We start from the raw sequence: 15753 nt of genomic DNA, 5'->3' as shown, positions 1-15753 counted from the left end.
GTGGTAGAATTTTCCGGGTTGATTTCATGATGAAGTCGTCACATGGTAGAATTTTCCGGGTAGATTTCATGATGAAGACGTCACATGGTAGAATTTTCCGACTGGAAAAGATGATGAGGACGACACGTGGGAAAATTTTCCCACTGTAAAAGGTGATGAAGAAGTCACATGGTTGTATATTTCTTTTAGATATCATGATAAAGGAAGTTTGTAAGGATCGTATCAATTGGCGTTCAATGATCTCTGCCTACCACTATGGCAAAAAGGCGTGATTTTATGTATGTACGACCATGTGTGAGTGTAAAAAAGGATTGTAAATAAAACGTCAAAATAATACAAACAATATTTTTTTATTCAATAGAATATTGTGAAAATAATCACACTAAAACTATATTAATTAAAATACATACAATGTATACTATGTTAAATCACAAGTGTAATTATTATTACCTTTCCCCCCTTTTCTTTAAATAAAGTACTAAGATACTATCCCACTATCTATCTATCGTACGGTTAGTGGTCAACCTAGTGTCAAAGTTGTTCAAGCCGCCCGAAAGGCCTTTGACATGGCTTAACGACTGTTATTTTAATTTACAACAACCGGGACCAACTTTTTACGTGCCCTCCGAAACACGGAGACGCTCAGTTCAAATACCACAATGCGGTCACTCATCTATAGAATGACCGCGCCAAAGGTTGCTTAACCTATAGTGGTATTTGAGCTGAGCGTCTCCATGCTTTGGAGGGCACGTAAAAGTCAGTCCGAGTTGTCAATTAAGATAACAGTCGCTAAGCCACGTCAAAGGTCTTCGGGCTTGAACAACTTTGACACTAGGTTGACCACTAACCATACGACATAAAACACAGCTTTAAAAACATATTTTAGCATTTCAAAAAGGTTTTTAAAATCGTGTTTTCAGTACCAATCTACAAATACGGACTTCTAACAGCGTTAGTTCCCGATACCGCCGACAGAGGGCATTAGTATCTTAGCACTGAATTCAAACAATTAGAACATTTCATTTAGGTCCCAATAATGATAATATTTTAACGACAAATGCTTATTATTGCATTAATGGGAGCTTTTTCATGAACAAATGACATTAATCTTGCTTTACATTAATTTATAACTTCACGTATATTATACCTAAAGGTTTAAGCAGAGTTATATGAAAATACAATTACGTTTTTTTTATAAAAGACAACTCCCGCACTAAGTATTGCTCTTTTTCACTTTTACAAACATATAAACAACGGACACAAAGTACAACCAGACTCGAAACAATTTGAGGATCGCACAAAACATTGTTCCGTGTGAGAATCGAACCCACGACCTCCTGTCGCAACGGTTGCGGCGTGGCGACCTAAACCACTGTGCCATGGAGGCAGTCTTGCCATATACAATTACTTTCCTTACCTCTGCGATTCAAATAGTGTATGTGACTATGAACCGCGAGATCCCAGGTTCTATTCCTGAGTTAGGTAAAGTGCGATTAGCTTTACTGGTATTTTTGTTAAAAATATTTATATTAGTAGATGTATCCGGTATATAGCAACAGGTATTACATGGGGCTAACATTTGAAATCGCTAAAAGTAAGTATTTTTATACACCTCTGCCTAGCCCTTTGTATATAACTGGCATGAAGTTACAAACCAAACTTATATCAATTAAAATTGATTAAATCGGGACTCAAACCTCATGTCATTTGTCCGTACAGTCATTCAAACCCGGCCATTTTAAATTAAACATGAATTAAATGGCTAATTAGATATTATTGTAAGGACATCGTTTTGCTGTGCATTTAAAATACTGTCTCCATTGAAATATCTCATCACTATTTATACTAATACTAATATTATAAAGCTGAAGAGTTTGTGTTTGTTTGAACGCGCTAATCTCACAAACTACTGGTGCGAATTGAAAAAATATTTTACTGTTGGATAGCCTATTTATTGAGGAAGGCTATAGGCTATATACCATCACGCTACGACCAATGGGAGCAGAGTACCAGTAAAAAATGTATGTAACGAAAACGGGAAAAATTATATCCCATTCTTTCTTATGTGACGCAAGCGAAGTTGCGCGGGTCAGCTAGTCACTAATACATAAATATAATTAATTTCACTTTGGTAGGAAACGAAACTTTAGGGCGTTACCATAATGAAAGTTATGAAACATTTTAGGAATATAAATGCTTTTTATCATTACGAAACAAACTATTAATAACACCATCTAACGACGATAAACTAAACTAATATTTAGAGACCATTTTTTACATTTACTTTAATACATTGATAGATATTCTCTGCTTATATCTTATAAAGAAAGTCATAATGATTTCCGATTTTCTATGGAGACAGTATCTTAATAAATATTTCTTTTAGCAAAATTATATTGTATGATACAATTTCTTTTCGTAGCTAAATACATCATATTTTTGTATTGATAAATACATAAGTTTTGTATTCTCGAATGAAAGCAAGATTGCTGATCTTAAGTACCTAGGTTCGATTCCTCTGTCAGATTTTTTTTTTCGAAAGCAATCCTAATATGACTTTAACGCCATCTAGTGACCACAATTTAAAACTTTTGCTCTTTAAGACTTTTGTGTTCATCCAAGCTGGGAATCAAACCCGTGCTATCAGCAGTCTTGCAAATCAAACCCAATACAAATTGTATTACCAATACAAAAATACACAATACATTAAAAGCAGTTTCGTGGTTATTTATATATTTATTATTTTCTTCGTCTATATATTTGAAATACTTATGTACTATTGAATCACTTTTCAATATAATATTAATTATTATTATATAATAATAAATCCGTGTACTACACCGAAACAAGGCGGAGTTTTTGCTGGGCAAAGAGTTTGTGGCTAACTGTTTGCTGTCTGCCGCCGACTTTTATAGCAACTTTGTAAGTATTATTCCTTCAGGGGGCACGGTAAATGACGTTTTATTTCTTGTATAATAAGATATCGGTTGTTAAGTCAAGTCAGAAGCCCTCAGGCGGCTTGAAATATGAATTAATAGCCCAGTAGTAAATCTATCTGATTTACAATGGAGAAGTTTCAGGTTCAAATCCCATTCATTACACTACTGATAAAAAACCAGCGCCATTAACAAGTCAGCATACATTTTGCCACAAACTGTTTGCGCAGCATAAAATCAGCCAGTCAACTAACGGAAGCATTCATACAATAATTCGTTATTAAAGCAGTTATACACTACATTATATACACTTTTTATATATATATTTATATACTTTTAGTTGATAGAATAGAACACAGTTTTTTTATTTCGATATTTTTGGGTATATGCATATTTAATGTCCGTTTTCTGAGGTACATTTAGCGGTAGTTTATCTATTCAAACTGTTTATATAAGTTTAAACGCTATTGAATAGATAAACTACCGCTAAATGTGCCTTAGAAACCGGGGGTGAGTTCAGTGGTTGAAATGCTATTGTTTGATTGGATGTTGTCACTTCGATTTTCATACATGACTAGTCAAAATTTGTTGACACAGTAGGCAATAGTAGCATTCGCAGTTGTAGTAGATTTGATTCCTGAACAATAACAAGTGATGAATACCAGAAATGATAAGGTATTTTTTTATCTTTTCTGACTCAGAAATCAAACCTGTTTAATATTTAAAACACTGCTACAAAACTACTTTAAAACAGAGACTAGTATATAACACGGATTGGAAATCGAACTGGGTACCCAAATAAATTCAAAACGTCAAATTATTTAAAAATAATCCAGCAATTTTTTTTATTAGTCAATAATCTACTATGCATATACCCATTATTTTTCAAAAATACTTTTATTTACATGGACCCCACTTCGAAATATCTTCACATTTGACTTACGACCTTTCTTCCAATGGTTACTTAGCATACATACGGTCGCCGACCGGCCTAAGCATGTAGGCGGCATAACGACGGCGATTTATTTCATAGGTAGTCTACATGTCACCGAAAAGATTGTTTTAGAAATTTTCGCCGACGTCGAGAACGGTGACATTGTCGGCGATTTTAGCAGACGTTTGATTTCAAACATAGTCCTTATATTAATGCAACGGGTCTTAAACGCGATTGAAAATTAAAGGTTAGGATACCTTATTTGTTTACCCGACGTTTCGATCGAATTACATCGACTGTTGTCACGGGCTGATGTCAAATTAATTTTATAACTGTATATAATGTTTATTTAAATGCGAAATAAAGACTCCGATTTCATATGAATTTTTCATGCATACAAAATATTTCAAATCAAACGAAATGTCCCAATTTATGTTTAAAATAGCATAAATATAATATGATTTCCTTAGTCAAACAAAAATTCGGTTCCGTATATTTCTGAATTCATGTTTAGTTAGTTAACTACCAGTTACCTTTTCATGTAACCACTTCAGAAACTCGATTTTAAACTGTCGTTACTAAGGGTTTTCGAATTTATATACAAAAGTCAATTTCGATCAGCAAAATAAGCATTTGGTCATACTCACATAACCACTTCGATCTTCCTACTTCAAGACACTTTCTCGATCGTAACCGTAACTCACTTCTCGATTACACATCACTTCGATCGTAAACTCACTTAACCACGAGTCGAATTCACACTTCACAAGACCACTACCACGAGTTCTCGATAGCAAAACTCATTCCCACCGAGCATGACTGCATGATGCATGGTGTGTGCATATGCGCCAGGCCGTGGTGGGTGGAGCACTATCGGTTTCATATGATGTTGCAACAGCGGCAGTAGCGAGGCCGGGCGCCGGCGCCGCCCGCGGGCGGAGTCACGGGCGCGAAATATGCGTGGACTCGGATGTTGGGTAGGTGGTTCTGCAAACATAAAAGAAAATAAATTATAATAAAGTTTTTTTTTTGTTTTTTAAAAGACAACTCACGCACTAAGTATTGCTCTTGTGTCGCGGGGACTTTAGCATTTAGATGATGTGACTGACATGACTGATGATGTGACTGACATGACTGATGATGTGACTGACATGACCGATGATGTGACTGACATGACCGATGATGTGACTGACATGACTGATGATGTGACTCACATGACTGATGATGTGACTGACATGACTGATGACGTGACTGACATGACTGATGACGTGACTGACATGACTGATGATGTGACTGACATGACTGATGATGTGACTGACATGACTGATGATGTGATTGACATGACTGATGATGTGACTGACATTACTGATGATTTGACTGACATGACTGATGATGTGACTGACATGACTGACGATGTGATTGACATGACCAATGAAGTTTAACGACTGTCATCTTAATTGATAACAGCCGGGACCGACTTATTACGTGCCCCCGAAGCACAGAGATGCCCAGTTCAAATACCACTATGCGGCCCATCTATGGAATGACCGCGCCAAGGTGCTTAACCTACAGATCGTTTCACCAGTGAGCGCAACTGGCTATGGGCGTGTATAAGGTACCTACATACCCTCAGTTTCCTGATAGCGTTTCGGCTGACCATCTGACAGTCGTAGAGTTCTATCAGCTGTAGATTGTGACAAGATATCAAGTGCTCCAGCGCTCCGTCCGTCACTAGGGGACAGTTGTCTAGACCTGTGGGACAGAAATATGATATATAGTATCATGCCTTTTATAGCCTAAGGTGTAGGATAGAGTTTCGCTATTAACAATGTTAGTCCCATGTAATAGTGGTCGAACCTAATGCCATATACCGGACACGTTAAGTCCAAATTTAGAGCTATTATAATTTGGACAAGACCAAATAATATTTTGCATGACCCTGGATTCAAACCCGAAGCCTAACAATCAGCAGTTGGATACACTACATAAGCCCAGATGCAGTGTTAGGGAAATCAGTAAGAAAAATTCAATTTTATCAAGACTTTTATATGATTTTATTGATTTTACACAATTTATGTATATCTATACATATAAAACTAGTATCACTCCCTTCGGAAGGGAATTTCCAAAAGTCCTCTCTTAGTGCTCCTCTACACTTGCTAAGGAATCTTCATAGCAAATATAAAGTTTGTACGCTCAGTAGTTTCGACTGTGCGTTGTGCATCAGACGGTCAGTAACGGAAGAGTTTTATATAAATTGATTGATGATTGATATTGATTGACTTACCCAGTACAGTAAGATGTTCAGCGGCGCACGGAGACATAGATAACTGCTTGATACCATAGTCTGTTATTAACTCGCAGTGAGATAACGTCTGGAAATAAAATATAATTGTTATTGGTCATAAACAAACATGCTAATGATAATTTAAAAGAAAGGTACAGACATATTTTGGGATACTTTTCATGTCTTGAAAATGTGAAGGGTTTGTAAAATTTTAATAACAGCTACGGCGGTCAGTTTCATCGAAACTGACCATCTTTGCTGGACCTTGTTTACAGTGTCCAAGTGTGTACACAATACACAGGTACACTCTCTATTCCTTCACTCTCATAGTGCGGTGGGACGGATAACCGACACGACCAGTGAGAGGTCAGGCGCAGGACCGACGGCTTTACGTGCTATCTGAGACACGGAGGTCTATGACCTCAACTTTTTGACTCTGGGCAATCTCTGAAAAATTCTTAACAGAAAATCCCAGAAGACTTGTTGGCCCGATTCATTCGAACCCGAGACCTCGTGCGCGGCAGTCACATGCACTACCGACCGCGCTACAGCCACCCAGCACTAGATATATTATGTAACATCATAAGCAACTGTATTTAGTTCTCACCAATTTCTCGAGGCGTGGACATCCCATGGATAAGTGTACGAGCGTGGTGTCAGTGATCAACACACACTCTTCTAAGTCCATACGCTCCAGCATTCTGCAACTCTGTGAAAAACAATAAACAATCTTTAATATAAAACTCTTCCTAGCTCTTCTCATAAGGCTGTACACTTTCCGAGCTAGTGGTAGATTCAGTAATTGTAACGACTATCATAAGTGTTAATATTTGACATAAATTAATAAATGTTTTGATTTTGATTTTCCGTTACTGACTGACTGATGGACAACGCACAGTCGAAACTACTGAGCGTAGAAACTTGAAATTTGCTATGAAGATTCCTTAGGAAGTGTAGAGGAGCACTAAGAGAGGATTTGTGGTAATTCCACCTTGAAGGAAGAGAAATATAATGCAGGCAAAGCCACAAGCGAAACGCTAATTAACAAAAAAATGTGTCTTCTTTTTCGCCAAGGGATATAAAAAATTGCAGTTTCAAAAAAATATTGCAAATTTTTCAGTATGGACTCTGTGGCCATTTGAACTTGAGGTACCAGGTTCGAATCTCACTTAGAAAAAAATAAAAAAATAGTTTTTCAGCATAGATTTAATGTAATAGATCGTTAGTGATAAAGTATCAAGTTTCATTCCCGGTTTAAAAACTGTTACCCACCCTGGCGAGCGCCTGGAAGCCAGCGTCAGTGAGCATGGTGCACTGCGCCAGCTCCAGGGTGACCAGGTCGGGGCAGCGCTGCGCCAGCGACGCCAGGCTGCCGTCCGTGAGGCGCGAGCAGCCCGACACGCAGAGCCGACGCATGCCGCCGCCGAGCTTGGATATTGAGTCGTCTGTCAGCGTCTGGGAAAAAAAAGAAGAAAGAAATAAGAATAAAAAAAATTTGGATAACCCACACACGGTCATTTGATTCCAAACTAAGCACAGCTTGTACTATGGTAACCAGACAACTGATAAACATACTTATATACTTCTAAATACATACTTATATAGATAAATTAACATCCAGGCTCAGAACAGATACTCGTGCTCATCACACAAATATTTGTCCCGGGTATTAAACCACTGCGCCAAACGTGCAGTTAAATAATATAATAATAATACTTATTTAAAAACAGTTTTTTTTAAGACAACTCCCGCACTAAGAACTGCTTTCGTGTCGCGGGGACTTTTACAAACATACAAACAACGGACACAAAGTACAACCAGACCCGAAACAATTATTTGTGGATTGCACAAATAATTGTTCCGCGTGGAAATGGAACCCACGACCTCCCGACGCAACGGCAGCGGCATCCTAAACCACATCGCCACGGAGTTGCTTTTTTAGAGGACGCAATGTTGTATTTTTAAAGTGCATGAGGGTCAATAGAATACCTGGCCCTAAATTTCGTTCTCTAATAATCGCAAACTAAGGCCTAAAAATGTAACATTTAGATGGACTAAAAGACTAAATCCTATAATAAACTACTCTTCAAAACAATTATTTAGAATTTCTTGAAAAAATAATGTGAAATACTTTTTGCTTCAGTACGAATTCGAATCCGAAGGCTCAGTAGCAGTCAACGATATTTACTAAAAAAAATTGGAGGATTCAATAAAAAAAATATAATAAAAATAATTTTAACCCTTCCCGAAAATTATTAATTATTGAGAACCCCCTCATTATTTTAAGTAGGTTAAAATAGTAACTATTTATATACTTACATCACAGCCCTGTACATTGAGTACTTCTAAGTCTGGACAATGTATAGCTAATGATGATACCGCTCTGTCGTTCACGTTTTTACAACCTGCAATAAAAAATATATTAAAAATAAGCTCGTACTATGTTGGAGTCGGCTTCTAGTCTCACCGGATGCAGCTGAATACCAGTGTTTTACATGCAGCGACTGTCTATCTGACCTCCACAACACAGATACCTGGCTTATAACACGATACTTAGTAAGACTGGTTGTCAGACTTTCAAGCTTCTGACTACTGTTAACGACTATCAAAGATCTTTGAATTACAAGCCGGGACCCACATTTACGGTGGCACAATTCTAGTAATAACTATGTGTGACACATCACTAAGTGGGCGGTACCCGTCCATGAACTACTAATATTATTTGTATGACATTTTCACGTCAGCAATACAAAACTTTATGAGCGTGAGCTGTCAAAAGACTGATAATATAATAGACAGAGTATAATAGGACTGTAGCTGGAAAGTAAAGACGCGGGTAGAAGCTAGTATTATAATTTACTAGCAAACCCGCGCAACTTCGCTTTGCTTCACATAAGAGAGAATGGATCAAAATTTTCCCTGTTCTTGTAACATTTTTTATTGCCACTCCGCTCCTATAGGTCGTAGCGTGATGATATATAGCCTATAGCCTTCTTCGATAAATGGACTATCTAACACTGAAACAATTTTACAAATCGGACCAGTAGTTCCTGAGATTAGCGCGTTCAAACAAACAAACAAACTCTTCAGCTTCATAATATTAGTATAGACTAGCTGACCTGCGCAACTTTGCTTGCGTCACATAAGAGAATTATAATTTTCCCCGTTTTTGTAGTGTGATGATAGCCTATAGCCTTCCTCGATAAATGGGCTATCTAACACTGAAATCATTTTTCAAATCGGACCAGTAGTTCCTGAGATTAGCGCGTTCAAACAAACAAACTCTTCAGCTTTATAATATTAGTATTATAATATTAGTATTAGTAGAGATAATAGTTTCTTACCTCTACATATAAAACTTCTTAGTTTAGGACATCCCCTCGCGAGTGCTTCCACACCGTTCTCCGTGATCGACTGACACCAACTTACGTTTATGTGGGTTAGGAGCTGGAAATAAAAGTAAATAGGTATTTATTTATTCATTTAGATTTGATTTATAAAAATAGATATAGATATCAAACAATAAATACCTACCTTATACATTATTTTTCAGTTTTCATTTCATGAATTTAAAAATAACAATAATGAAGTACCTATGTATTAAAATTAAATGAAAATATATAAATAAAATTAAAAAATACTATTTTGAAAAACTCTAATTTAAATAAATAAAAACGAATTAGCCAAAAGTATGTACTTTCATAACTTTTGAACAACTTAAATGAATTGGATAATTATTTTTTAATAAGTTAGTAATTGTCGGGACAAGGTTTGTATGGGATCCATGGGATCAAAATTACCTCGAGTCGGAATTAGCTGGACGAAGACTGACCAGTCCGCTAGTTGTTAATAGAAATACATGAAAACGAAGAATCAAACTTCGTACTGCCAAAATGTATGAGAATTAATTATTTTTCTTTTATTTTGATAATACAAATAAAGTGTAATATGGTACTTACTGGACATCCGTCTGATAAGGCCTTCAGTGATATATCTGTTATACTGGGACATGAGTCCAAGTTTATCCTGAAAATACATGAAAGTCTGTAGATATTGTCACAACATAATTATTTGTATTTATTGCTATTATATCAGAACGCTTTTATAATAAGAATATTGAGTTTCTTTGTGGCGGTTGGCAATGTAAACGACTGCACGAGGTTTCTTGTTCGATTCCTGCGTCTTGATTCGGGCGAAGTGCAATTGGTCTTTTCTTATTTAATTTAGAATATTTCTTAAGCCCTTAGTAGCCCGGAGCTTGGTAACGTGCCCGGTAAGTTGCAATATGCTCGCCTCCTATTACATGGGACCAAAATTGTTAATATCGAAATGCGGGTTAATTTCATACGCGTCTGTCGCCTTCTGTCTGCACCTTCGGGCGTATAGGACGGTAGTTTATCACCATAAAGACCAGATGCATATATATGGACTACGGTAAATATTTTTACATAAAATGAATAAATTACCTCTGTAATTTACTGCACTTTCTGCCGAGCGCTTGACACGACTGATCAGTGATTTTCTTGCATTTGTTCAAATTTAAATCTTCTATGTTCTGACATGACTGAAAACAATGTAAAATAAATATTAAATAATAACACATACTAATATTACAATACGAAGGTTTGTAAATATGGTGGATGTATGAATGTTTGTTACTCTTTAACGAAAAAGCTACTGGACGGATTTTAATGAATTTTGGTAAACTGATAGCTTATAACCTGGATTCACACATTATGGGATAGGAAGTTAGTGACACATAAGCGCGGAAACAAATGGTGAAAGTCTGAAAACCAGTCTCACCAAAGTGTAACATGTTATGATGGGCTCAAACAATTTTGACCTAGTGTAAACCACTATGCATACAATAAAATCTAGTTAAATTGCACCTGTGGAATAAGGTTAGTTCTTACCTGTGCTAATGTTTTGATGGAGCCATCCCCTATACTCTCGCACCCCCTTAACGACAGCTGTCTGAGAAATCCCCCACATCGCTGAGATAGGTTCTCTATCACTGGACCCTAGAAACAAAGACAACATAAATATTATAATTACTTCTTGTTGTAAATATAACATGTATGTGTATGAAATACATCTATGTTTTGATATTTGTTAGTCCCAAGTGACAGTGGGCAAGCATATTTCCACATTATATTTAATTTATAAAATTTATGTGATTGAATTGAAAAATTCAAAAGAAAAGACACATTACTCGGCCCGGGAGCCGTACCCCTTATGCAGGTTGCTTTTGCAGAAGATTCCTAGCGACATGCGAGCGAGTTTGCAAGCAAAATTATTTTTTTTATACAAGACACAGGCACAGAGTACTACTTAATTTGTGTATCACACTTTTATTCAAATACTAGTTTCAAGTGGGAATCGAAACCCACGACCCTCACGCACAGTGGTAGCAACATGTAGATCACCTTAACCTATGCCACGAAAGCCAAGTCAAGTCTTTTAGTAGCTTTTCATCATTTTTTTAGTTCTGTTATTTAATTAGTTTATACTTACTTCTACATCTCTCTGAAACTCGAACAAGTCTATCCTCTGCCAGTTGGAGCCGTCCAGGGCCAGTATGTTCCATAGTTTTGATACCTGAAACATTACACAATATAATAATATTATTAGTTATACGTTATAAAAAATTGCACATCTGCTATGGATAAACTGTTGATAAACCACCAATTAACTGTAACACCATTAATTACAACATCAATTAGGTAATTGTAACAGTTATGCAATCAAAGTATCTTCATCTAATATTTTAACTGCACGTTTGGCGCAGTGGTTTAAGCGGTCACCTCGCCGCAACAACCGTAGTGCTGCGTATGGTGGGTTCGAATCTCACCCAGGACACAGCTATGTATGATGAGCACGAGTATTTGTTCTGAGCCTGGTTGTCAATATTATCTATATAAGTATGTATTTAGAAGAAGTATGTTTATACAAGCTAACAAGGTCTTCAGGCGGCTTGAAAAACTTTGACACTAGGTTGACCACTAACCATAAGATAAGAAGAAGAAGTACAAGCTCTGCTTAGTTTAGAATCAAATGACCCTGTGTGAGTTGTCCAATGATATTTATTTATATTTGTCTTGAAAATACATTGTTATTAGTTACATACAAAATATTACATACCTGTGCACATCTACATAGTGAGACTACATCGAGGTAGGACAGTATCCTCAGGATCAGCTCCTTGGGCAGCTTCTTGTTGATGTGGTTCTCATCCTCGCCCGAGAAACGAGCGATCTGAAACATACATAACACATAATTAATATAAAAGTCTACTTGCACCTGGCCAGTGTGGTGGACTCAAGGCCTAAGACCCTTGCCTAGCAGTGGGAAATTAATGATATTTATTTATTTAATCTATATAAGTAAAAATAAATGTATGTGTATAACATTTGAACAACAAAACTGAGTTTGATTTTTTATTATGTTTGTAACTCCCTTGGCAAGGTTTGTATGGGATCGATAGGATCGTAATTCCCACGGAAGTACCAAGGGGATAAAATTATACTATACTTAGACAAAGAGTCCACTAGTTAATAAATAAATAACTGTACAAAATACATACAATTATAAATACAAAAAAATGTCCGTTTGTTACTTTCATAGCTATAACCACTGTACCAATTTTAATGATATTTCACATAGAGATAGGTAAAGATAGAATTTGTTTCTTCATAAACATATTTTATTAATATTTTTTATAGTGTGATGAGCACGAGTATTTGTTCTGAGCCTGGATGTTAATTTATCTATATAAGTATGTATTTAGAAGTATATAAGTATGTTTATCAGTTGTCTGGTTACCATAGTACAAGCTTTGCTTAGTTTGGAATCAGATGACTGTTGTGTGAGTTGTCCAAAAATATTTATATTTATTTATTTATTTATTTAGCCCTGTCATTCCTAATTTTAGCTAATAATAGATGTATGTAATGGTGTTCTGTAAAGCACTATGAGAAGTTATGATTTTATGTATGTATGTGAGTGGAGTCACTTTAGTTATGTAGTAAATAACAACATATACATAGAGATAATATACTCCATTAGTGTAATATAAGTAGCCATTTTAAATCTTTTAGAAAGAAGTTTAGTATGCAATGTACTGTATAATTTATAAATAACTTTAAACTGGTAATAAGTAGGTGAGTATATTTTAAAATACTTTATAAATATTAATAAGGATTATTTTTGTACTATATAATATATTTTAGTTTTTGCTAATTTGTATAATAAATATATTCTGTCCACATTCTGTAGTCATCAACATCCTAGTTGATCCTAGCCTTTCTTTCAACTGTGTAGTAGTCGGCTTCCAGTCTCACCGGATGCAGCTGAATACCAGTGTTTTACATGGAGCTACTGCCTATCTGACCTCCACAACACAGTTACCTGTGTTATAACATGATACCCTTGGTAAGACTGCTAACTAACTAGCAGAACTAGCAGATGTTATGGTCTCAATTTCGTACCTAATCAGTAATACAGTTTTAAAAATATGCAAATCAAACCTATTTTTACTTATAAATAGTCAGATTGTTTGTATCATAAAATGCCACTGTCAATGAATAATTCAGTGATTGTTCTCTGACTCACATTTCGTTAGTTAAATATAAATAGATTTAGACAAGGAAAAATAACACGATTGTTGAAAAATCACAATAAAAGTATTAATCTCAGATTTTTATTATTACTCAACACATAGACAATGAGAGATAAAGTTACTACTCTAAACATAATCACCTCATTTTAATCAATTAGATAAACAAATTATGATTCAACAATCGGCATGTAAACAAACAAAAAAAAACTGCGCATTTTCACGACAAAATAAATATTTTTACGCGATAAAAATACATTATCGTGTTATTTAATACATCTAATGACTTATTTCTATTTGTTAAGCCCGCCATTTTAGAAATAGACAAAGGTATTATCCTTAAAAGTCCTAAAAACAGGTGCATCATTAAAAAAAGTTATAAAATTAACAAAAACAATCGGAATAACGGTATAAAGCAATTGACGGGTTGACTGGCCGCGCGTTTGAGGTCATTTACACTGACCTAACAAAGGAAAACACGAATACACACTACCGCATGCGATTAAATTATAAAAACATACATAAAATAAATGCGACATAAAAAATGTATATTCGTAATATTACGTGCAACGAAACTTTATTTATGTTGTTCAAAAATAGAATGCTACTCCCACAGATGTTATAAAACAAAATAAGGAGTTATTTCCGTTGAAAATGCAAGTTTATTACGACAAAATGTGCGAAGGGACATCGGAGACAAAGAAATGGGCTCGAAACACCCTAGTCAGCTGTTTTTATCAAAACGAAAACACAAATAATGACATTTATATCGATTGGAACTTACCTCGAATTTATTCCTTCCGGAATAACTCATACTCGGGTAAGGCGTTACCTTAGCCACAATGTACGATTTTGAACACTTATTTTTCAATAAAATGCGGGCGAAGCGCCACAAAACAAATATGGAGGAAAATTTTATTTGATTTTTCGCAGAACGACAAGCACAGACGTCCTTCACCAGCTGCGGACTGGGTTACTAGACTTTATTTGTATTTTCCCACTATTATCTATTTAATTGCTTTGTGTATGAGTAATGCATTATTGAACGGCAGACAAAGGAACAACATTCCCAGATTTAACTCAGTGCAGCTCACCTTGAGAATGCATTGTATTGATTTTTGACGAACATTGCACTTTTAAGCACTATTACAACTTACATTGTTTAAAAATAGATTTTCTGTTGATTGAAGATATTTATTTATTTGATAAATATTCAGTAAATTCATGGATACAGTGATAATTTATTATAATGTTGTAACATCAATACATTATATAGTTTTTTGTAGTTTTAGAAAACGATAAATAATTTATTCTTTGATCTTTGCTTGTTTAAAGTTAAAATCCAATAACCTCTTACCATTATTTGTCGAGGATTATTAAATTTAAATAACATGAGTTCTTGTCGGTAGTAGAACAAAACAAGTAAAATAAACACCACGTTAGCGGTTCAGTCAGCACTGCAAAAAGAACCCGATTTTACTGCAGAATAATTACGTAGCAACACTGGCAGCGTTCCAGTGCCACTTACGTATAATACAAAACATGAAAGGAACGACATCTTACAACAACTGTATATAGCCTTCTCTTTTACTCTTGCACACCGACCGACCGAACCGACGTCTTTTGTCTCTTTCTATGCTAAAAATACAAATCAGTATAAATACTTTGTTGTTATTGAAGCGATAAATTATTATGAATGTTTGTTTTGTTGAATGCTTTAATAAATTGAAAGTTCTCGAAATAATCTTTCACCCACTTAAACAGGAATGATTGCCCGGTCAGTTTGTAATAAATCATCTTCAACAAGGCACCTTGAACGTCTCGCAATGATAAATTAATGAGACAGTATTGAATTGAATCATTTGAGTTCCAGTGGCTACTGCGCAGATCGATTTGTATTTTGATAAATAAATATAATATCTTGAGTTTACCTACTTTTTACTATAATTAAAGTACATATAGGTACTTATTAATAAAGTTT

The 15753-nt window shown here is 35.4% G+C and overlaps 1 protein-coding gene across 1 annotated transcript; it reads right to left on the bottom strand.

Moving 5' to 3' along the window:
• Positions 1 to 331: 331 nt before the first annotated feature.
• LOC142984509 (uncharacterized) lies at positions 332 to 14739 on the bottom strand. Its single transcript, XM_076132189.1, has 13 exons — positions 14557 to 14739; positions 12299 to 12412; positions 11672 to 11755; positions 11071 to 11178; positions 10624 to 10721; positions 10117 to 10183; positions 9502 to 9604; positions 8477 to 8562; positions 7430 to 7612; positions 6765 to 6866; positions 6158 to 6245; positions 5498 to 5622; positions 332 to 4857 (listed from the first exon to the last, which is right to left on the bottom strand). The coding sequence occupies exons 1-13, from the start codon at positions 14584 to 14586 to the stop codon at positions 4750 to 4752; spliced, it is 1296 nt and encodes a 431-aa protein (XP_075988304.1). The 5' UTR covers positions 14587 to 14739; the 3' UTR covers positions 332 to 4749.
• Between the last annotated feature and the right edge of the window lie 1014 nt (positions 14740 to 15753).

The sequence above is a fragment of the Anticarsia gemmatalis genome, chromosome 27 (assembly GCF_050436995.1).
Source record: "Anticarsia gemmatalis isolate Benzon Research Colony breed Stoneville strain chromosome 27, ilAntGemm2 primary, whole genome shotgun sequence".
NCBI lineage: Eukaryota > Metazoa > Arthropoda > Insecta > Lepidoptera > Erebidae > Anticarsia > Anticarsia gemmatalis.
This window is presented reverse-complemented; position numbering and strand designations above follow the sequence as displayed.

Bases quoted from the DNA above. Each gene is read 5' to 3' on its own strand.
- LOC142984509 (XM_076132189.1), bottom strand. From the start codon at position 14,586: ATGAGTTATTCCGGAAGGAATAAATTCGAG. The intron at 10,722-11,070 runs GTAAGAACTAAC...CATTGTTTTCAG, and splicing joins CCATCAAAACATTAGCACAG to TCATGTCAGAACATAGAAGA. The intron at 6,867-7,429 runs GTGGGTAACAGT...TGTTTTTCACAG, and splicing joins GCTTCCAGGCGCTCGCCAGG to AGTTGCAGAATGCTGGAGCG.